The sequence below is a fragment of the Mustelus asterias genome, chromosome 21, assembly GCF_964213995.1.
Source record: "Mustelus asterias chromosome 21, sMusAst1.hap1.1, whole genome shotgun sequence".
In the NCBI taxonomy this organism is placed as follows: Eukaryota; Metazoa; Chordata; class Chondrichthyes; order Carcharhiniformes; family Triakidae; genus Mustelus; species Mustelus asterias.
This window is the reverse complement of record NC_135821.1, coordinates 52187653-52210108: the sequence shown is the minus strand read 5'-3', so window position 1 is coordinate 52210108 and position 22456 is coordinate 52187653. Positions and strand designations below refer to the sequence as shown.

General features: G+C 38.5%; 1 protein-coding gene across 21 annotated transcripts in view; it reads right to left on the bottom strand.

Moving 5' to 3' along the window:
• Positions 1-2889: 2889 nt before the first annotated feature.
• macf1a (microtubule actin crosslinking factor 1a) overlaps positions 2890-22456 on the bottom strand; it is a 496134-nt gene continuing 476567 nt past the window's right edge. For 14 of the 21 annotated variants that reach the window (XM_078237840.1, XM_078237846.1, XM_078237833.1 and 11 more), the window contains 5 exons: positions 21640-21757; positions 11391-11602; positions 9501-9611; positions 6245-6353; positions 2890-4013 (listed from right to left, as the gene is read on the bottom strand). In XM_078237840.1, the coding sequence (XP_078093966.1) occupies positions 3766-4013; positions 6245-6353; positions 9501-9611; positions 11391-11602; positions 21640-21757 (798 nt within the window). In that variant the 3' untranslated portion in view covers positions 2890-3765. The remainder of the gene's footprint in view (positions 4014-6244; positions 6354-9500; positions 9612-11390; positions 11603-21639; positions 21758-22456) is intronic. The other 7 variants (XM_078237851.1, XM_078237849.1, XM_078237854.1 and 4 more) reach the window with 1 other exon arrangement.

Here is a 22456-nt window from a genome sequence, read left to right as displayed (position 1 = left end):
AAGATGTTCCCCATTATCACTACCCGTTCTTGCAACTCTCTTTAGTTTCCCTTCAAGTTTGCGCCTCTTTCCCAATACACAGGAGCTTATAGAATATACCTAGTCATGTAATGGTACCTGTAATTTTTTTTAACCTCTAACCCAATAGATTGTTCTTGACCCCTCTAGAATATCCTCTCGCTCCTGCACTGTAATATTCTCAATACTGCCATTAGGGTGGTACGGTGGTAGGGCACTGCTATCTCACAGCGCCTGGGTTCGATTCCTGCCTTTGGTCACTGTCTGTGTGGAATTTGCATGTTCTCTCCATGTCTGCATGGGTTTCCTCCAGGTGCTCGTTTCCTCCCACAGTCTGAAAGACGTGCTGATTAAGTACATTGACCCAAACAGGTGCCGGAGTGTGGCGACCGGGTGAACTTCGCAGTAACTTCATTGCAGTGTTAATGTAAGCCTTGTGACGAATAAATAAACTTTTTTTCCTCCTCCTTTCTTCCCTATCATTCCTGAACACCTTGTATCCAGGAATATATAGTACACACTTCTTCATTTTTTGAACCAGGACATCTTTATTGACAAATTATATTCCGATGCACCTATTTACACCTGCAGTTCAGCAACTTAATTTACATGCTGTGTTTTTACCCAGGTGCATTGTAAACCTGCGTTTGTTCTTATTTCAGCAAAAACAGAAAATGCCAGAAAACTTCAGCAGGTCTATCAGCATCTGTGGTGAGAGAACAGAACTGAAGTTTTGAGTCTAGATGACTCTGTCAGAGCTGAAGACAATAGAAAATAGGATGAGATTAATACAGTGGGCTGTGGTGGCTGGATAGAGTCAGCGGTTGGTAGAGATTGACAAAGATCTTATAAAAACACAAAGGAAATGTAAATACTACTGATAGCAACACATCAGAATGTGTTAATGGCCGAACAAAGGTGAGCAATGTCAAAGGATGACCTGAAACAGGTAACAAATGACCCTAGTAGGGTTGGGGGGAGGGGAGAAAAAGATGGAAAGTGAGATTTTTAAAAAATTGAAAAATTAAACAACGGAGAAATGAAAATACATTTAAAAAATAAAATGATGAAATGGGGTGAAAGTGGAGGTACAGAGATCATGGTCTGACATTGTTGAACTCAATGTCTGGATGGTTGTGAAGTGCCTAATTGGAAGATCATGCACTGGGCTTCACTTGAACATTGCAACAGGTCAAGGACAGACATATGGACATGACAACAGGATGGTGTGTTAAAATGGCAAGCAACAGGAAGATCTGGGTCATGCTTGTGGACGGACCAAAGGGGTTCTGCAAAGCAGTCACCCAGTCTGTGTTCAGCCTCTCCAAGGTAGACTGCATTGGGAGCAGCGAATGCAATAGACCAGATTAAAGTAGGTGCACATGAAGCGCTGCTTCATTTGAAGAGAGTTTACGTCCTTGGATGGTGAGCAAGGAGGTGGTAAAGGGGCAGGTGTTGCATCTTCTTACTATATCCCCTTAGTCTCATCCCAAGTATTTGACATCGTCTGCCTCTCCCAATCCCTATGAACTTTGTTTCTTCTTTCTAATGCTACATCTTGCTTCCCACCCCCCTGTCAAATTAATGTAAACCCTCTCCCACAACACTGCTCCATGAGGACATTTGTCCTGGCCTTGTTGAAATGCAACCCATCTGGTTTGTACAGGTCACATCTTCGCCAGAACTGGACCCCATGTCCCAGGAACATACATCAACATTTTGAAAGTCAATTAAATGAGCCAAATACTCTTCCTTACCTTGTTGTTCTCCATGATGAAGATGAAGGTGAAACCATATTTTAAAGGCTGAACTCCAAAGTACATCGGAGCCTCTTTTGTTCCAGTTGAGCAATCTCAAGTAATGAACAGGTTTGATAGACTAAAGACACTGCAGCAATGCAAGGTTAATTACTCATGGTCCTCAAGTCAGGTCCAGTTCACCATGAAGTTTAGCACTGTCGCATGGTTGCTTGTTATTTTCTTTGAACAGTGAAGTCTGTAAAATGAAATGTGTCGTTGCCACAATTTACTTGCCCATTTACTATTTAATTAATCTGGTCAGCAGCATTTATTCCGCCACATGCTGAAGACATGTGATACTGTATATTGAGTAAGCTGAATATGGTGATAAACATTTTCAGTTTGACCCCTGGGCTTACTAGAGATTACCTTCATGCTTTGCAACTAAAGTATACTCCAGAAATTCTCCCTTGGGAACATGGGCTCACTTATAGGTGCTGACAGAGACACTAAAAACTTTCCGAAGCAAAATTCCAAGCTCTAAGTAATTTTGGATTGGGAACAATTCTTCTCTACGTCCACCTCCATGTGTGGCTCAGTTAGTTACTCAGGGATGTCACCAATAATGTTTTCTTACTCCTTTTTGGTATTTTTGTTAATAGCATTTTAAACACTGCAGTAAAACCTGATCAACATGATGCATCAATGCATCTGATTCAGACTTGCTGCCGCATAGCACAGTGGAGTCTGAATCACTAAATGGTTTCAAGGAGATAGAGATATATTTTTGATTTTAAAAATGGGTTAAAGGGATATGGGAACAGGTTGGGGGGTAAATTTGAGACCAGAAAGAGATCAGCCATGATCTGATTGAATAGCGGAGCAGACTCGAAGGGCTGAATTGCCTACTTCCGCTCCTAATTCCTATGTTCTGTAAACTGGGAAGTTTACACTAGGATGAGTGAGATGATCATTTAGAGTCAAAAGCAGTATTCAGCTCAAATTGTCTGTGTTTTCTGGAATTGAATCCTGTCATCAGAAAGGTATAAGGTAAGCACCAAGTTCAATAGAAAATGTGTCTCTGGAACAGGGAAATTCTCCACGCCCTTGAATAATCAATACTGAGACAAGAAAAGCAGTACTTATTTTTTTAAGTTACTGAAAGCACATTTGTTTTTGAATACAAAAAATGAATGTTTGACTCATTGGTACAATTTCAGTTGAAGATTCACACAGCGACATGGTCAGACTAGATATCAATAGAATATAAATACGGCTGCTCATGTAGCCCCAGTGGTCAGTTCAAATGAACAAAAAGCAGCATAAAAAAGTGAGAGAAAGGCCCCGCTAGCAACTGCTGGTGTGGCCCACATAATAATCATCAGCTGCTATTAAAGTGTCCTTTATACTGCTTACAAGATAGCAATAGTCTTTTACAACTTGCATGTGCACTTTTTGTCATAATTATTTGCGTAACTTTCAGCAGGCAAAAATGAACAATCTTAAAAATAAGTAAAACTGTACATCACTCCATTTTTTTTTCCCACTTTAAATACTCCGTGAGGTATCCGTGATTTCTAACAAACACTGCAGCATTTGTCTTGCTTACACAGCAAGTCAAGTTTTCTTTTAAAGGGTTGTATCCTAAATGCAAGTTTGTTTTTAAAAAAAGCAGTAGTTCAAATATTCAATAGAACATGAACACGTTTAAATTTCCTTTCTTTTTAAAAGCATTCTCACTTCCCTCAGACACAGAGGTCATGGGAACAAAATATGGATGTTTTATCTACATAAATATTCACATGAAAAAACTTTTAACTTACAAAAACAAAAACAGATAAGGTACAATGATAAGGCAGCATTAGACCACAATTAATCTTTTACAATGGTGACAACAGTACTTTTTTTTGTAGAATATCATACATCTGGTGGCTTCTAAAACAGGGTGTGTAAGTGTGGGTGTGGGTGTGTGTGTGAAGTGACTATCTATTCCACAGTATCATTTATATTATCTTCTGGTGTTTGTATTTTTTGGGGTAGTTTTCTTTGAGGGTGTTGGGATTTTTGAAGGTTTTGTAGAACTCTTTCTTGAACTTGCTTGGGATCCTGCTGTGCTGGATTCAGAAATATCTGAACACATCGACTGTGTCTCCAAAAGGTCAAAATCAGATGCATCACTGCCTCGCCGACTGTTTGCTCTGCTGCCAGCACGACTCCCAGCCCGACTCGTCGGCCTACTTGGTGTCCTTTTAGAATCTGTAGATGGGAGAAAGACAAAAGAACGAACAAGTTATTCATGGAAGATGTTGCATTTAGTTGCTAGCACCATATCACTTAGACATGTTAGTCTTTGCCTGCACCCAAAGTAGTGTCTTTTACAGGACTTTTATCTTTGCCCTAAGAATTGAGAGATTAAAAGTTGTTTTCTATTTCTCCCTCCCAATCTTCTTCTCCCCAACATGCTGTGGTACAATTTCTCTGGACTTATCCTCTGGGCCCTGCCCAAGTACCACACTTCAAGTGTGAGTTCATAGCTTGAAGATGGGACAACTGAACCCAATGCTGACTCGAGTATTTCCAGAAATCTATTTTCACTCAGGGAGGAGGTGAAAGCCAATTCTGTACATGTAGTAACACAATAAATCAGCCATTTAATGCCAATGTCATTTCACTTTAAAGAATTCTCATCTGCTATCATTTTAATTACATAATTTGTCTCAAACGTCAGAGATTTGATAGCAGTCCTTTGTCACTTTCATAGCAACATTTTTGATTTTGATTGGTCACATGTTTTAGCATACAGTGAAAAGTATTATTTCTTGTGCACTACACAAAGCATGCCATTCATAGAGAAGGAAACGAGAGTGCAGAATGTAGTGTTACTGTCATAGCTAGGGTGTAGAGAAAGATCAACTTAATGCAAGGTAGGTCCATTCAAAAGTCTGACAGCAGCAGGGAAGAAGCTGTTCTTGAGTCGGTTGGTACGTGACCTCAGACTTTTGTATCTTTTTCCCGAAGGAAGAAGTGGGAGAGAGAATGTCCGGGGTGTGTGGGGTCCTTAATTATGCTGGCTGCTTTGTCGAGGCAGCAGGAAGTGTAGACAGAGTCAATGGATGGGAGCCTGGTTTGCGCGATGGGCTTCGTCCACGACCTTTTGTCATACCCATTCTGTTGGATTTCGAACTACAGACTGGTCCGATCCCTTCATGGAACTATCTGGTGATTCTATACAACATCCCACACGAGCAAGTACATGAATCAATTATCCCCTCACTGCTTTTAGGAATAAGCAACTAGTCCGGAAAATAATGATTGCTGCACTAAATTAAAATGTGATCAAACATATTTGACTGTATATCAGCCAACTGCATTTCTCTTTTGTACTGAATTTTTCTCAGCCAATTTTTCCTCTCCCATCTTCCGCTTGTTCAGGTACAATTCCATGGGAGCCAGGCGTCAAGTGGATATTATCTGTGTGTCGGCTATAATACTGAGTGTTGGAAGGGAATTTCATGAGGACACCTTAGTTGAGCCGGAATTGAAGGTAATTATCGTCTTACTGCTTTTAGGGATAAGCAGCTATGTCACACACGCGACAGTCATATCACAACAATCACTCTGAAGAAACAAATTGAAGCATCCAATGGCGAGGGGAGGCATTCTTATTAATCTGAATTACATTTGCTGTGGTTCAGATTGATGACAAAACTAGTTGTGCACTACATTTGCTCAAGTCTCCTTACTGGACGTGGAAGAGGGCTGGACCAGGGAGAATAATAACAAGGATGAAATGTTTCACTGGGGACAAGAGCATCAAAGTGGAAGTGAGCGAAGGGTTGAGCAGATCAATAAGGCATCATCTTGCTTCCATTGGATGCTGGAACGTAAATTGGTGAGGAAGGGGGTTGGGGGGACGACGACAATTAAATAGATTCTACTAAGAGCTTGTGGGGTAAATTTTAAGTGAATAATGAAATAAAATAAAATATCAAGGGTGATGGACTACAAGAGAAATGTGTAAAAAGATTAAAAATCACAGGGACAGAGAACTGAAGATTTCAAGTGTGAAGCAAACAAAATAAATAGAACTGCAGATCTGTGCTTTAATTGCCGATTTCCAAATTTTGCAGTTTGTAAGTATATTATTTTGCTAATAATTTATCCCACAATACATAAGTCATTATTCAAGTTATCTGCTGTTCAGTTCTGTGGGGTATATTTTCTTACAGCAGCACAAAGTCATATGAAATAGTAACATACATAAAATAATTACATGTACATATCAAAAAGAGCTATTCCAAAATGCTTTAAAGTGTCAACATTTTGAAGGGGGAGGAAATCTCCAGAGTCTCAAGAAAAATAAATCTTGCACCTCAAGTCATTTTGAATTTTTCAAATCCACGACTGCCAAAGGTTCCAACTCAAATACATAGAGGAACACACTGGAACCAACCCCATTAGCTTTCAGCATTCTCTTTAGCACTCACCAGTTTTGCTGGATTTGGTGGCAGGTGTGCTGCCGTTGTCTCCAGTGAGCGAAGCCTTACTGGAGTGGTAGCTTGGTCGTCTGAGTTTACTACCCTGTGCAGGTGTCACCTGGTTTAAAGTACAAAAATTTAAAAATGCCAAGAAAAAGCTGACTAAAGAACAGCAAAAAATAAATAAATAAAAATAGATCACCACATCATACATAACGTTATATTCATTTCCCAGTCAGTTATAAATGGTATCAGGTTCTTGGTAACAGGAATTATTCAGAGGAATAAAACATAGGGGGCTGAAGAAATTTTCAAATCTCTTTAAAATTGCACACACAAAACTCACACAATCTTAAAAGAAGTTGAAGATTCTTTTTGTTTGAGCTCTTTGTGATGCTTGATTTCACTGCTGTGACCATAGACTGAGGTTGGGAGGCTGATGGTTTCCCTGATCAAGTACCACACCACATGAACTTTTACCCTGAGCTATGAGACCTTACTGGCACGTCCAAAATAATAAAAATAAATTTTGAAAAATTTATACAAATTCAAATTAATTCAAAAGCTTACCCACTCACCACGCAAATAGATCATAATCCAGAGGGAATATTAAACACACAAGAACACAATTCACACTCAAAACTAGAACTTTCAGCAGCGAACCTAATGCAAAGTCAAAGCCCGTTCCAAACAACAAATTTTGTGTTCTTTGTTGGGGTCATTTTACACTGACTGTCCCATCATACGCTGAGATGTTTGAAAAAATGTGAAGTGCCAACTTGGCTTCTAAGTTAGAAGGTTATGAGTTCAAGCCCATTCCTCTGTTAGTTCACAGACATAATCTAAGATGACTTCAGTGTAGTACTGAGGGAATGTTGCACTTTGTGTTAGATTAGGTGCTCATCTGATGTTCTGCCCACCTATGGATCCCAGGGAACCATTTAAAGAGGAGCAGTGAGATCACTAACATTCTCTCCGTGTTTAACCCTCAACTGTCATCACCAAAATAGATTACCTAGTCATTTGGGGCGGCACAGTAGCACAGTGGTTAGCACTGCTGCTTCACAGCTCCAGGGTCCCGGGTTCGATTCCCGGCTCGGGTCACTGTCTGTGTGGAGTTTGCACATTCTCCTTGTGTCTGCGTGGGTTTCCTCCGGGTGCTCCGGTTTCCTCCCACAGTCCAAAGATGTGCGGGTTAGGTTGATTGGCCAGGTTAAAAGTTGCCCCTTAGAGTCCTGAGATGCGTAGGTTAGAGGGATTAGCAGGTAAAATATGTGGGGGTAGGGCCTGGGTGGGATTGTGGTCGGTGCAGACTCCATGGGCTGAATGGCCTCCTTCTGCACTGTAGGGATTCTATGATTCTATCCATTATGGAATTTTGCTGTGCACATAACAATATTTATGACATTTCAAACTCATTCTTTAGTCTTTCAGCACTTTGGGATGTTTTGAGGACAAAACCACCATATAAATATATAATCACACAGGTCACACCCATGAATGTAAAGTCATTTCTAAGTGCTACATAGATAACCAGCAGAACAGACACAGCACAAAGTTCTAGACTGTGATGCAAGTTCCGGCACACAAATTTATCCTGAAGAGCAATCACATTGAAATTTTACACGTTAATGAGAGCAGAGTTACAAAGGTTGCAGGTAAAGACATTCTATTAATTGGGCTGATCAATTGCTAACTTTGTTAAAGTATAGACGAGGAATCTTTTTGTATATCCTAAGTAGGTTTGGAAAATACCACAATTACTTCTGTTCCTCAATTTGATTGCTCTGCAGTGTGAATTAGTGAAAATATTTCAAAAAATATCAAGTCAGGAAAAGACCCTGATCTACTGAGCTATTCTGGAGGTAAATATATGTTAATGGATGTGGAGCGTGACAAACAAACATAGTAGAAGCAGAGTCTGCTACAGAGCAATGGTTATAATGTCAGTGAACCTGTTCCCTATTAAAAATTGGTGGCAGATTTTTAAAAAATGGAAAGATTTCAGAAAATTCCTTCACATTTAAAATTTCTGTAATTCCATCAAGACAGGCAGTCACCTCCAACTCTGCTTTGGTAGTTCTATTTTCCATACTCTCCAATTTTCCCTAGATTAGCCCATTCTTACCTAGGACTTGCAATTTCCTTCAGTTGTGAGGATTGAGCTGTCCAGGGAGGTAGGGAGCACTTCATGAGCACTGCCAATGTTACTCCGTGATCAGTCAACAGGAAGTGTGTTTTAGGAGGGTGAGATGGGACATTTCCTTCTTTCTGCACAAAGCTCAATCAAAACGAGACTCAAATGATTCGCAGCATTCGGACTCTACTAGGAATATTCCTGTTAGCAAACCTCAAGTTCACTGTCAGGAAGCCAACCATGTATATTTTAAGGTACCTGCTGCACCTCTATTACCAATAATCCATTGAGCATCTATTTTCCAATGCAAATAATCCGATTTATAATTAAAGATTCTTAATTTAAATGGTAATGTAGTGGGAGTAACTGTGGAATAGAAACTTACTCAGGTGGTCAAGACTAATTAATGCCCACAAATGATAAAGGAATTAAGAATCATATACTGAGATGTCCAAATGTTAGCAGTGCAACTGGTGATCTCCACAAGCATTTAACAGCCGCTATCTGTTACACATTTTCCCTGCTTTATTCATGAAAGACAATAATTCTAAGGCACAGAGGGGGAGAGAAGTGACCATGGATGGGTGGAGTAAGAAGTATAATTTCCTTTCACGTACATATTTCTCCTAAATTATATCTGGAAATAAGACTTTAGGGCTGGTTAACAATGCTTAATACCACAATACTGAATGAGATAAAGTTTACACCAAAGAATAGTTATTTTCTTAACCAAATTCAGTTTTTAGTTTTATTGAACAATTATTACTCAAAAGTGTGCGACTGTCTTTTCCCAGGGGTATACTGTTTAATAGAAATTTTCTACACATACTGCTGTGATGCCTGGTTCTGTTCAGTAAAAACATTACATGGTATTTTTACTAATTCTAATATGCAGCACTAGAATTTAGAGAGAACCTATTTGCAGAAAGTGCGATACATTTTGACAATAATTAAGCATTAATTTTCAAATAAATAATTATAATTGAGAAAATGGATACACCCACTTGAAAGTAAACCACCAAACTGTATTTAACTGGTTTAACTGGGGAACAAGTGCCACTCACTGACCACTGCTCTGTAAAATGTCAGCTGTCTCTTGTTATTAGCTCTTTATGTTTTATACTGTACCTCAATGCTTGGGATCTGGAACACATGGGAGTCTAGGCACTTAGTGGGAGTAGAGACTTTACTGTTTGTCAACCAAGGTTTGTCATAACAACGTGTGAAGGTCTGGGGTGTCTGTGGGGTGGAGGGGAAGGTAGGAAGAAGGAGGAGCAGATTAAAAACAAAATGGACAATGGATGGTGAAAGAAAAAGGGTTTAAAGGATGGGTAAGAGGGAACAGGAAGGATAGGGCAAATGTTAACAGAAAATTAACTTCAAACAATGAAATGGTAAAAAATGTAAATTATAAACAAAGGTAAAATGAAAACTATAACATCTGAAAACACATACTATAATGCAAACAAATTTCAAGGACAATGTGCACCCTTGTAAAACACTGAACAAGAAACACTCTCTTTCTCTAAATATTAAAGATCAGACATAAGGTTGTTCATGTGTTCAAAAAGATATTTACCGAAAGTTCCTGCCCCCTCTGCCCTTCACTCAAAAATTAAATCAAAACAGTTCCCACAGTTTTGAGTCTCTGCATTAATTACACATTTGACCTAATTGGGTAAATTTAGTTTTGCGTTAGTTAAAGAAAGCGGAGTCTCAAATTTAATTTACCAAAAAAAAACTTCACAAATGTTATGGCTCAAAAAGAAATAGAAAATTGCACTGGAATAAATGGAGAGGGGAGGAATCCAGAATCTGGAACCAAGTATCCAGCTGCAGTTTGGGCTTGATTCTTGGTTAATAAGGGGATCAGGCGTTATAAGGAAAAGGCAGGAGAGTGGGGATGAGAAAAATAGCAGCCATGTTTGAATGGCAGAGCAGACTCGATGGGCCGAGTGGCCTAATTTTGCTCCTATGTTTTATGGTCCTATGATTGTCCCTGGCTCTAGTGAAATCTTACTATTCCAAACATTCATTCTTGTCCAGTATAAGGGTGACATCGTCATTAAAAAAATGAGTACAACAGATAAAATGGCATGGGTTGAATACTGATGTGATAGACATGAGCTGCTCTTCTGAATAAGGAGCATTCGTACTGGGCAACACTTTCAGTTGTTTCACAGAAGGACAAAGGGAAGATTTTGTTGTCCTGAGCAGATAGTGTTCTAAATTTTCGTTGTTTCACAAAGTGGGCTATTAACTATGATTTCTTAAATTGCAAGCGACAATAGATGACACCGTTGAGATTTGTTTGCGGTTCCAATGTCTTACTTTGAAGCAATTTTGGATAAATAAGCAAATATTCCAACAATGTATCTTCTGCCATCTAGTGATCAACCAACCGTTCACAATTTAAAAAAGTCACAATTTATCATGAACTGACAATGAAAAAAGAGAAGTGAATACATTAACAAAGATGTCAAGTGCCATCTTCACTTTTGACCGATTTTTTGCATATTTGCTCTTCTTCATATTCTCCATGAAGTTTTAACTTAAAGACAACTGGCAAGTCTGACATCCTGCTAGTTTTGATTCAGTGTTATAAAGCCTTAGAGGATGTTCTAATTACTAAATGAATAGCAACAGCATCATGTTATTGAATTATATCTAAATAAGTACACCACAAAGTACTGTAAAAAGCTTTCAGTTTTATGGTTTCTGTCAATAAAACTTTTCCTCCTCTTTGTGGATCTCATTAAAAGTTATTACATTATTGTGTGAATATCATAGCACAATTTATAACCATCTCTAATGCTCCCACGACACTGTCTGCAGCAGTAGTGACTGTACTTAAATGATATCACATTCTTAGTTAAAAATGCAGCCAATATATAAATAATACATGGATATTAAAAGTTCATTCAATGGAAATTTTGGACAGCCGCCAGCTTTCCGATCTTGCCAAGTAAAATTGAAGAGTTACTGTTAAAACACCAGAAATACAAAACAAATGCTTACTCTGCTTCCACTGGCTGGAGTTGCAGGTGATGATGGCATGGAGGTGCAACTGTGGTTACTGTGGCTGGCACTGGAACTGGATCGGGTTGGAGATGCAGCCCTGGATGAAGGCTTTGATTTGCGCCCCTTCATCCTGAAGGCAGCCATACCCTGAGAGGCACCTTCTGGCAGAATAAACTTCTCTCGCAGTTCTAAGTTGGTTCTTCCTCTTGCTGAAGGAGGAAAAAAAACCAATAGAATATTGATAGAGTTTTATGCAGCACTTGGAAGCATGGGAACCAAACAAATCCATTCAAAATAGATACCCATGAAATCAATGATTTACATGACACACCGTACCAACATATGGAAGAATAGTTACAAAATTGTGGATGTATACTGTAACAAAACAGTTGATCATGCAAGCTTTTATTAAGTTTGCTTTTCAAAGCAATGGATTTTAACAATATCTGCCTTAGTTCATAAAGATATGATGTAATTTATATTCTTAAATTTAAGAGAGTCAAATATAGTCTTGTTGCTACTGCCCTGGGTTCCTACCAAGTCAGTCATAGGCTCATGATTAAAATCAATTGCTACAGATTTTCTAATTTATTCAGTTACTGGATAAGATAATGGGTGAATGATTTGTAACAAGAGACCTTATTTGAAAGGAAATGGATGAACGCCAGCCTGACAGTGTCATTCTTGCCATGCTACATGCACTTCTCTGATCTGATCACAAAGCAATATTATGATAATTCAAGAGATGTTCAGAGCCTGGGTTGAACCATCTTCTCAGCTGGAGGCAAGAATTTGAGATGGGGTTGCTCAGCAATGTACACACTTCTTAAATACATGCTCCAGTGAGACAAGCTGGGAGTCTGATTATTGCAATTATATTTAAAGTCTAGGAAAACATATTAGGCCCCTGGGTTATCATCCTGCAGACTTTTCAAATGGCTTGATGGAATTAATATCATCCCTGAGGAGTTGAGCTTTCTTCAAAAAGACACAGAACAAGAATATCCTTTTCAAAACTTATATTAAAGATAGGATCGAAGATAGATCGAAAGTCCCTTCACATCAACAGCAATGTATGCATCCAATCTTATTTTTAGCTCAGTTTTATTCGATGGAAAATAACCTAAATAGTTCATTTGCAAAGCTTAATGAAAGCTAGAATTTACAACTGATGTAATACTCTGCCACTTGATCTGCACATACAAATGAAATCTGAAATCAAACTATTAGTGAAATAATATTTCTGTACGTCACTTCATGAGAACAAATAATTACATTTCTGATCACAACGTAATGCCAAAATCAGTAATATTTAACATAAATACAAAGGTTATTGAAAAGTCAAGATTCAGTTTCACTGCAGAACTGAAGGTTTTGTCACAAATGGTGCTAGGGTGTAATTAGTACAATTAAATAGCCCCTAAAGAACAGGAACAGAAGCTCAAAAGGCTAGGAATTGGGAGTTGTCAATAATCTCATGGGAAAAGTTTATAAGTGATGTTTTGTTATAATAAAAATGTTAAATGTAGCAATAGCATGGATCTAGCTTAAATGAATGCTATAGGGCCAATGGCTATGGTTCAGTAGTTCCTGTGTCTAAATATCAAGAGTAAATGATAAAGAATTTGAGTAATAAAGAATGTGATTAAACTATCACAAAGAACAAAATACAAAGTGGAACAAATATTTATCACCAAAATTTCAAAGATCCTTTGACATATACTAGATAGAAAGCATGCATGTTATAAACTGGATTTTGTAGTGTACAAGTTATTAACAAAACCCCAGTATCTAAGTGAGGAAATTTCAATGTAAGCAACAAATTCCATTTTGAAGACCATGTGAACACACAATACATCAAAGAGGAGTGTAATAGACAAGAGAAAGACAAGGCATCTATTGATGAATTCTCAATACAATCTAAATAAATAATTATTTAAACAAATAAATAAATTTACTAATTTTTAAAAGTTTATATATCATTGCACAGGCAAGTGATTTTCTGCTCAAAATATACTTTTCCTCCATTGGTAGGGTGCATTACTAAGTCATGGACTTTTCTGTTGACAATGATGACAGTGATTAGTGGAAAAAAAATGCCTTTGAGATGATGTGCTTCAGATAGTTTCACCTTCGCTCAAAATGAGATTTATGTTATCCTGCGGTCACCTTCGCAGACTTAATTGGAAATTGATGAAGCACAAAATGGGTCAGGGGTCAAACATTTTGTAGAGGTTGGAGCCGATTTCCTCCTCTACTTCATTCATCCAAATAACTTCAAGATCATAGAGAATTTTAGAAAAGGAAGCTAAACAGTTATCACAATTCATACATGGTCAAAGGTGCAAAGTGATGATGTCAAACTACATCTAAGCCAAAATTCATTGTTAGCAAGAATACTCTGAGCATATCTACTTTATTTTTGGGCACTCATCTGCATCATTTGATTTGAAACAAAAAATATTTCAGTTCCTGAGGTAAGGGAAAATACAAATCAAGTGACGTAATTTTGCAACAGTAATAAAAGATGATAACTAAGGTTAAAGCAATATAACTACTTATAGAGACTTTGTAAAATACTTTGTCACACACATGTACCTGGGGACCTACTGATTGCAAATGGAATGCACAATGACAATCCATTCATGTGAGGGGGTAATTCAGTAAAATTCTGGGTTTTATTTTAATTAACCTGAATTTTGCAAGTGGCAGCAAAGTGATGGCGATCACTACTGACCTTGCAGAAAGCATCCCGCAAAGATCTAGCGATCTCTGCAGAGTATATTTCAACTTTCCCAACATTAGTTTCTTTCTGTCGCCAGCTACAGGGTATCATGGATATCCAGCAACAGCGATGTCATCATGGAGGCTAAGCAGCCAAACACACTGAAACATTCACACGGGTGGCAATCAGGAAGTGAAAAACTTTTTATCCCCCTTTTTAAAATAACCTTACAGAAAGCAGAATAAAGATAGGAACATATGCATGGGATTAAGCTGGGAGCTGAAATGTCAAACTTCAGATAGAATAATTTTGATTTAAATACTGCTGTAAAAAAGACATGCTGCTAAAACTTGTCAGGTCAACAAAAATGCCAAACAATTACAAAAATTTATGCTACAGGAGAAAAGGGTGTTGATTGGTTGGCAAGTCAACTCTGACTGGTTGAGGCTTTATCATGGAGAATTAATTTTGTTTTAAAAGTCTATGGGGGCGATCTTACCAAAAACATTCTAAGTGCCGAACGAGTGTGAAAACGGGAGAGAATCACACCCATTTTTTCAGTGAGCTTTCAGACATGATCTTATGGTACATAGTGCTAAAAAAAGGCAAAGTGTGATTCATGCCAGGTGAGTCGACAGAGTCTAGGCTCACCAGATAGCTGGTTGCTCATATTGGAGGGCGTTATTGCACATATCTCTGTGTTCTGTGCAGCAGAACAGATAGATCTGTCAGTCCCTCCCCGACCTCATGGATATCGCCCCCACATCGCTGGCCTCCACGGCCGATCGTCCCTACCCCTCTGGATATTGCCCTGATACCCACCCCGGTTGATGCGGCCCCCCCACCACCCGCCCCCAACCACCTGTTGCTGGGGACCATACGTGATCCTCGTCAGTGAGGACTTCCACTGGCAAGGCCATTAAGACAAGTGAACCTGGATAATTGTGTCCCGGACTCACTAATGATACTTAAATAAAGATTAAAATATTTAAATCAGGCTCAGGCTGATCACGCCGGCAATCCGGGGCTAGTAAGATTGCAAGAGGCGAGAAACTGGGCGTGATTCCGGTTTTCCGCCTCTCACTGACCAATTGGCATGACGAGCTGGTAAGATTGCCCCCTTTGAATGTTTTATCATAGAATGGAGAAATGCTTCAGGGCCAGTGAGGTTGTTCAGCAGTATTTATAAATTTGCATTCATTGGTATTTTGAAGAATTGGGGAAGGCGGGATCTCATAGAAACCTATAACATTTTAACAAGACTAGACAGGGTAGATGCAGGAAGGATGTTCCCAATGGCAGGGGAGTCCAGAACCAGGGGTCACAAACTGAGGATACAGGGTAGACCACTTAGGACCGAGACAAGGAGAAATTTCTTCATCCAGAGAGTGGTCAGCCTGTGAAATTCGTTAACACAGAAAGAAGTTGAGGCCAAAACATGGAATGTTTTCAAGGAGGAGTTGGATATATCTCTTGGGGCTAAAGAGATCAAAGGATATGGGGCAACGTGGGAACAGGTTACTGAGTTGGATGATAAGGCATGATCAAAATTAATGGCAGAGCAGACTTGAAGGGCTAAATGGGTTACTCGTGCTCCTATATTCTATGTTTTTACATATGCCATTAAATTCCTAGTTACACCTCATTCAACATGGCATAACTTTTTCAAGGGGTTTTACAGTGGGAATAATAATGTTAATTCAATGTTTTCTAATCGGATTTCTACCTGAAAGGACTTCAATAGTGCACCCCATGGGAGGAGCAAGAAATCACTGGCAGCAGCTTTGGGATTTCCACATTTAATTGCATGTGCGGATGTAAGAAGTCACCGCTAGTTTCACAGTTGGAATGAAGTTTCGGCATCATTACAACAGCAGAATTCTGGCTAACTTATTTACCCTCATATGGCAAATTCTTTTTATTCCCTTCTCACCCTTCCATATCATTGGTATTTATTTGAACTGGCTCTTAAAAGAGGCAAGCACTCTTACTTGAAAATACTTGGTTTTATTCCAGATTTATTCATCCCCTAAAAATTAATTATGCTGTGTAAAGGTAAAATAAATTAGGCCGGGTATTAAATAAGGAAAATGATCTCATCAGAAATATTAAAGAACTCTACCTTTTTTTAGTCTCTCATCTGGACGACGAAACATTCACAGAAAGTTTGAAGAATAACATAACAGAGGTTACATAGCTGCATGAAAAAGCTAGTTAAAGTTATCCAGTACCCATTCCAAAGTAGAAAAGTGTATCATTACAGTTTTGGACAATTTCATTGAAAGGGAACAAATGTAGAGCAGTTAGTGAGCAGTTCACATGCGATTTGGAATTAGTGCAATTGACACAGCACACAGTACAGCCTGGCTCCATGAATCAACTTGAACCAATCAATAACCAATCCATACTTATTTTGTACTTTGAAAATACCCCGTCTTATGATTGGGACTTGGAGCAAAAGTACATAATTCATTGTAAACAATTGTGCAAGTTATTTCCCCACCAGAAACAGTACACAGAATTGACTTTGGTTAGATGAGGATAGGGAGGAGGATGGTAATTGGAAAGAATTGTAGAGACAGATCGAAACATGAATGTTGAGGTAACACTCATTTTTCTTTTGGTTCTAACAATTACTGTATTTATAAGATAAATAAAATGCATTAAATCATATTATTTGGCAGTATCCCAAACAGGTAGAATGTATTTTTCCTTCAGGTGGCAATTTGCAAAGTAAAAATTGTTTCAGGACATTCTTTTCTTGTGATCATGGATAATTCAGGGAAGATGAAATAATCTATTAAAAAAATCACATCCGAATCTGCAAATGCAATGCAGGACAAGAATGCCAGGGCAATGTAAACCATCCAATTGTGTTCAATACTGGCTTTTCTTGATTTAGGTGGTTGGAATGCTAAGTGCTTCTTGGTAGTTTATCAGAACTAGTCCAAGATTTAATATTTCTTTACACAGAAACTTTCTAAGAGCATGAAGCTAGTTCATCTCTTTGACAGATCAGCTTTCTGACCAAACCCCTTTTTGTTGTCGATTTTGCAATTATCCTTTAGACCAACAGTCTTTTCTGGTAAGCTATTCCACAATGCTTTTGTATAAAAGCTCACTGGACTTTTATTCATGTCTCTTTTTAACTTTTGTCATCTCGTATTTTAAGCCTTCGTTATAGTGAAAATTTTAATTGGATCAATTTAAGCTCCTTGATTTCTGCCTCGTCTTAAATTAAAATGCTCTTAAAAATTGGGTATTTGCTTGGTCAGAGTTCAGATTTGAGATTAGTGAAATAGCATAAGAAGCGAAAGACAGCAAATAAGTAGTGAATTCTGAGAACCTGGCTGTGGTACTGTGTGCAAAGGGTCAGTCTATCAATGTGGCTGAAAGAACAAAGCCAAAGCCATTCACAGGGAGGAGAAGGAAAAAGAGAAAGAGCTGGACAGAGAAGAATTGCCAACCTATTGGAGACTGACTGGAAATCGAAGAATTCGATTCCGAGCGTAACAATTTATTCCCTTGATGATGAACTAGAAAGAAATGACAGAAAAATCTGAAACTCAACCAGACAGACTGGAAAAGAATAGCAATGTAATTTACTTAGTGGACTTGCACATGTGAACACCTTAACCATTTTCCCTCCAATAAGGTCTTTTCCTTACTGACCCATGCTGACCAAAATAGATTTGGATTTTAAAGCAGCAGAACCCATGCAATGTAGTACTCTGGAGCTCCAAGGTGCTCTGCCATTGATCAAAAGGACATAGGCTGTCAGTTTGAACCCTCAATCTTAACTGAGCTGCTCTTGAGGGGCATTTCCTTCATGGGAGGGAATCTAATCAGAAGGATCAGTGACCTTGAAGATGCTGTCTACTGTTGGTTATGGGGAGGCAATTGCGGAAACTTGGAAGCAAGTCTCCAACTGTTCTGAAAGGGTAAAATTGAGGTTACAAAGAAAATTAAATTAAATTAGGAATTAGCAAATAATCAGAGCACAATAAATTGGGAGAGTTGACAGGTGAACAAAGAATATTGTAGCTCAAGTTGGTGTCAATCTCTGCAAAAGTTAAAAGAATTCTCAATAGTTTTAGGAATCAAAAGTTTAAGGATTGATCATGGAAGTAGATATGGGGTATAAAAGACATTTGCAGCATGCTGCATAAAACCAGTGCTTTAACCATTATGTTGTTAATCAGAAAATCATATTATAATAACCATTTGAATTTAATTTTTGCTTTGCAGGTTTAATGTTTACTAATAATGACCTTCCTAATTGAAGATGCATTTCTGCATGTAGCTTGTTGGTGCCATTCGTTTCACAATCTAGATGCCACAAGTTTGAGTTCCAGGGTTGTCTTGAATTCGAGCTCACTGAGTTCATCAAACATGATCAATATTGTGATTTTTTTTTGGAGGGGTTTAATAACTTCTATGACATGCCAAGAGTTCATTTTACTTCACTAATACAACCCTGTTTGTTTGCCCATCAATTTGAAGGGATTTTGATCAGTTCGAGTTGGCTGCTCAATTTTTATTTAAATCTTAATTTGGTTACGCCAAATCTGTGTGAATATGTTTTGAAGATATTTCCAAATTAGATTTTTTGATGAATGAGAAATTTTCTGGTTTCATGTTTTTGAACATCTGAGATTCCTCTACCAGCAATTGTAGAGAAATCTGCAACTGTCTGTCTTGATCTTTCAGTTGAAGAAGGTAGATTGGAGGAGCTTGGTCACATTGCTTAAGACAATTAATCTTTTAAAAAAATATTGTTTTTGTAACTGCTATTAACAGAGGATGATGGGTGCAAAAGGGGAAATTCTGGCAACATTTCCCTGATAAAAAAGTTTATTAACACAGGGTCTTTGCAAAATTTGTTTTATTTAAAGGTAGGACTTCTAATGACTTCTATCATACCTTTGGTGTCTTGCAAGCATGTGCAGGAACACAGATTTGCAGTATGTGCAAGAGCATCAAGTAGAAAATCATCTTCAATCAGACAGATAAAATAGTTAAGAGTCTTAGCAGAGGAAATAAAAGGAGCTTAAACAGTGTTAGAGAGTTAGACAACAGAAGCTCAGAACTAAGTTTCTTATTTAAACATTTTAGCTAGTTTGAATACTAAAGTACTGATGATGCATTTCTGAATTTATTCTTTTATCTCCAAGTTATAGAATGGCTTACATTTGGATGTACATCCCAAAAAACAATTCAAATTTACATGAACTGGTATAGAAGAACTATACCAGTTCTTCGCTACAGCAATCCAAAATCCCACTGTCCTGCTCTCCATTCCTGCCACCATATGGCCCTACATCTTCCAAGATTTCAAATATTTAGCTAGTCATCTCTTAAGAGATGGGACATTTTTGGTCACAATGCTTTGTACTCCAACAACTTGCTGCTTAAAGGATTTCTTCTTCATCATTCTCTTCACTCTTGGTGACAATTGATGATTCATTTGCAATTGGTTCTCCAGCTGAGAACAACCTAATCACTCTATTAAAAATCATCATTTTAAAAATACCTTAAAAAACCTCCTTTTAGCATCTGTTGATCTAGAGAAGAAAAGTCTCAGTGGGCAGAATTTTCCACTCGAGTGCTGGCTGATGTGAGAAAACTGGTGTGCAGCTCTCCAGCTGCATACCCACATTTTCTCTCCAAATATTCTGTGCTCTCTACACAAAGAATATGCCTGGGTATGTCCCTCCCCTCCCCTCCCCAGGGGCCATACTTAACATTGCACCCTGGCGGGTTTCCTTCATCTGGTTCACGTTTTGTAAAAATTGTTGTAAAGTTCATTGACATGACAATTTATAACGTAGGGGTAACATATTGTGGGGAAGCCCTCTAATTGTATTATAATTTATGGAAATGAGATTCCTGCCTCATTACATCACTGGCGAGGGGTGTGGAAAATTGGAAAGTTAGATCCTGCTGGCGTGGTTCTCACTTTCTGAATCTTGAGAGATTTTGTGCCCACATTGTCGCATGCGTTCACGGCGAACGCGGGTGCAAAATCACCTCCAGTATCTCATTTCAACTATAGCTTCTTGGTCCGGAGATCATCCTGGCAAAACCATTCTGGAAAAACACTTTCTAACTTGAATGATACTTTTGGTGTTGGTTACCTAAAAATGTATAGTACAAAACCGTGCCTTAACAAACGTTTTGGACAAACTGATCATTACTGCTTTACTTTTATCCTTGACCCCTTTAGAAAATGTGGTGTGGCTTTTGCTACCAAATAAACCTGTTGGACTTTAACCTGGTGTTGTTAAACTTCTTACTGTGTTTACCCTTTTAGAAAACCCAACATTTGTCAGCCTTTTTCCAAGTGGATTTATCCACTTGCATTTTCACTTCCAGGGAACATTGTTTTTGAATCCGTACAATTCTCTGTTCATCCATCCCTGTCTTTCTATTGAGTGCACACACCCTTTTCTTTCAGGTTTCCTTACATCTATCCTGATTCCACTAACCTACTCCGAAGGGTCATATTGCATTTGAAACGTTAACCGTTTCTCAACAGACTGCCAGTCCTGCTGAGTTTTTCCAGCATTTTCTGTTTGTATTCCACTAACCTGCCTTGACCTTCCTGAAACCTTTTACAGTCCTCATCACTGTTTGTTAAACCCATTTTTGTGCTGTGTTTCACGTACATTTAGGCATCGAATACACCACCTCAACTTTAATTTCACCATGTGGAAGTCATTATTTTAAAATTTTACAAAATTAAATTGTCGGTGATTACAAGGAAATTTCAAAGCTAGTTTGAATATATAGCTTTTTTATATCCTTGTACTAAAATACAAGCGAGCTTGGGTGAAACGTCATCACATTATTATACCTGCTAAACAACACCAGCAAGAAACAGTTTGTAATAACTGATTTCACAAAACAGAGTTATGGGGTTCTCTGGTCCTGCTGCAGTGAATGGAGATTTGACTGAACGTCAAATTCTCCATTCTCGCTGGCAGCGGCGGCGGGGTGTGAACAGCCAGAGAATTCTGGTCTACATCAGTATATTTTCCTGAATTATACACATGCTACCTGAAATAGGCACGGGTATAATAAATTAATTTTGGGACTGCAATCTTACAATTGAAGCTTGTTTTCAAAGGTGTTAAGCGTGTAAAAGCACTTCAAATACGAGCTCCAAGCATTGAAGCGCATTCTTAATATCTTCATTCCATAACCTTGGTTGGAACTTTCTTGCTGGTGGAACCTTCCCCCGCCATAGGTTTCTCGTTGGCAAGGTGTTCATTCCACGAGAAACCTTGTTGACAATGGTGGACCCACAAGATCCCGCCGCCAACCAATGGCAGACTGCCTCCCACCGCAGTGAAACATGCGGCGGGTTGTGTGGTAAATCCCACCCCTTATCTATAAACTATATTGCATATTGGTGTACAATACATAAAATAAATACACCACAAAGACAGAATGGTTCAAGAGCTACTGGCAATGGTAGAGAAGGTAAAGGTAAGAGCATCCCCTTTCATTTGATCTTACCTCTGCAGGGGTCATTTTTCACTAAGAATTCATCCAATGCCATCCAGCCTCCTCCAACACGGACCATTACAGTGCTTCGCAGAATACGCACCAGGCGCAACTGCTGAGAATCCCCAAACTGTAGGATCACAAAAATGAAAGTTAATTTTGAAGACCAGTTATTTCACTTCTCAAACGAAAGCATAATAGTGTGGTTGCTGGAAATCTGAAAGGACAAAAAGTGCTGAAAATACTCAGCAATTCTGGTATCTGTGGTCAGAAACAAAGTTAATGTTTCGAGCCAATTATGACTCTTTTCCAGAACACTGCAACTCCAGTTCTCAAGCAGCATCATATTTGACTTGAAATATTAACTGTTTCTCTCTCCAGAAATACCACAAAACTTGAGTTTTTCCAACACTTGAGTTCTTTTTACCACTTCTCAGCTTCCAATTGACCAACTGAAATAATTTTCACCCATTGCATATTCTTTCTCTTCTCCTTTGGCTAAACATGGAGATATCCTCTTTTAAAACTGCTGCCAATGCCATCTCATCCGACCACTTAGTGGGTTGGCAGTGGGTTAAAGCAATTTAATTGTTTCTTGTGCTCATTGATTTCTACTCAATAACTGCCCCAATGTCAGACTTTAATTCAGATACCCAAAGCAGTTTTAAAAATAAGATGGATAGGGCAATGCCAAAACCATTGAAGCTTCAACATTGTCTATGTCATGGTAATTCATATTTGTAACCCTCCAAGCCAGAGTTCCTAATCTCAAATGCAAGGCATAGCCAAACACAGGCCTTTCCACTGGAATTGCAGAAAGAGAAAAACT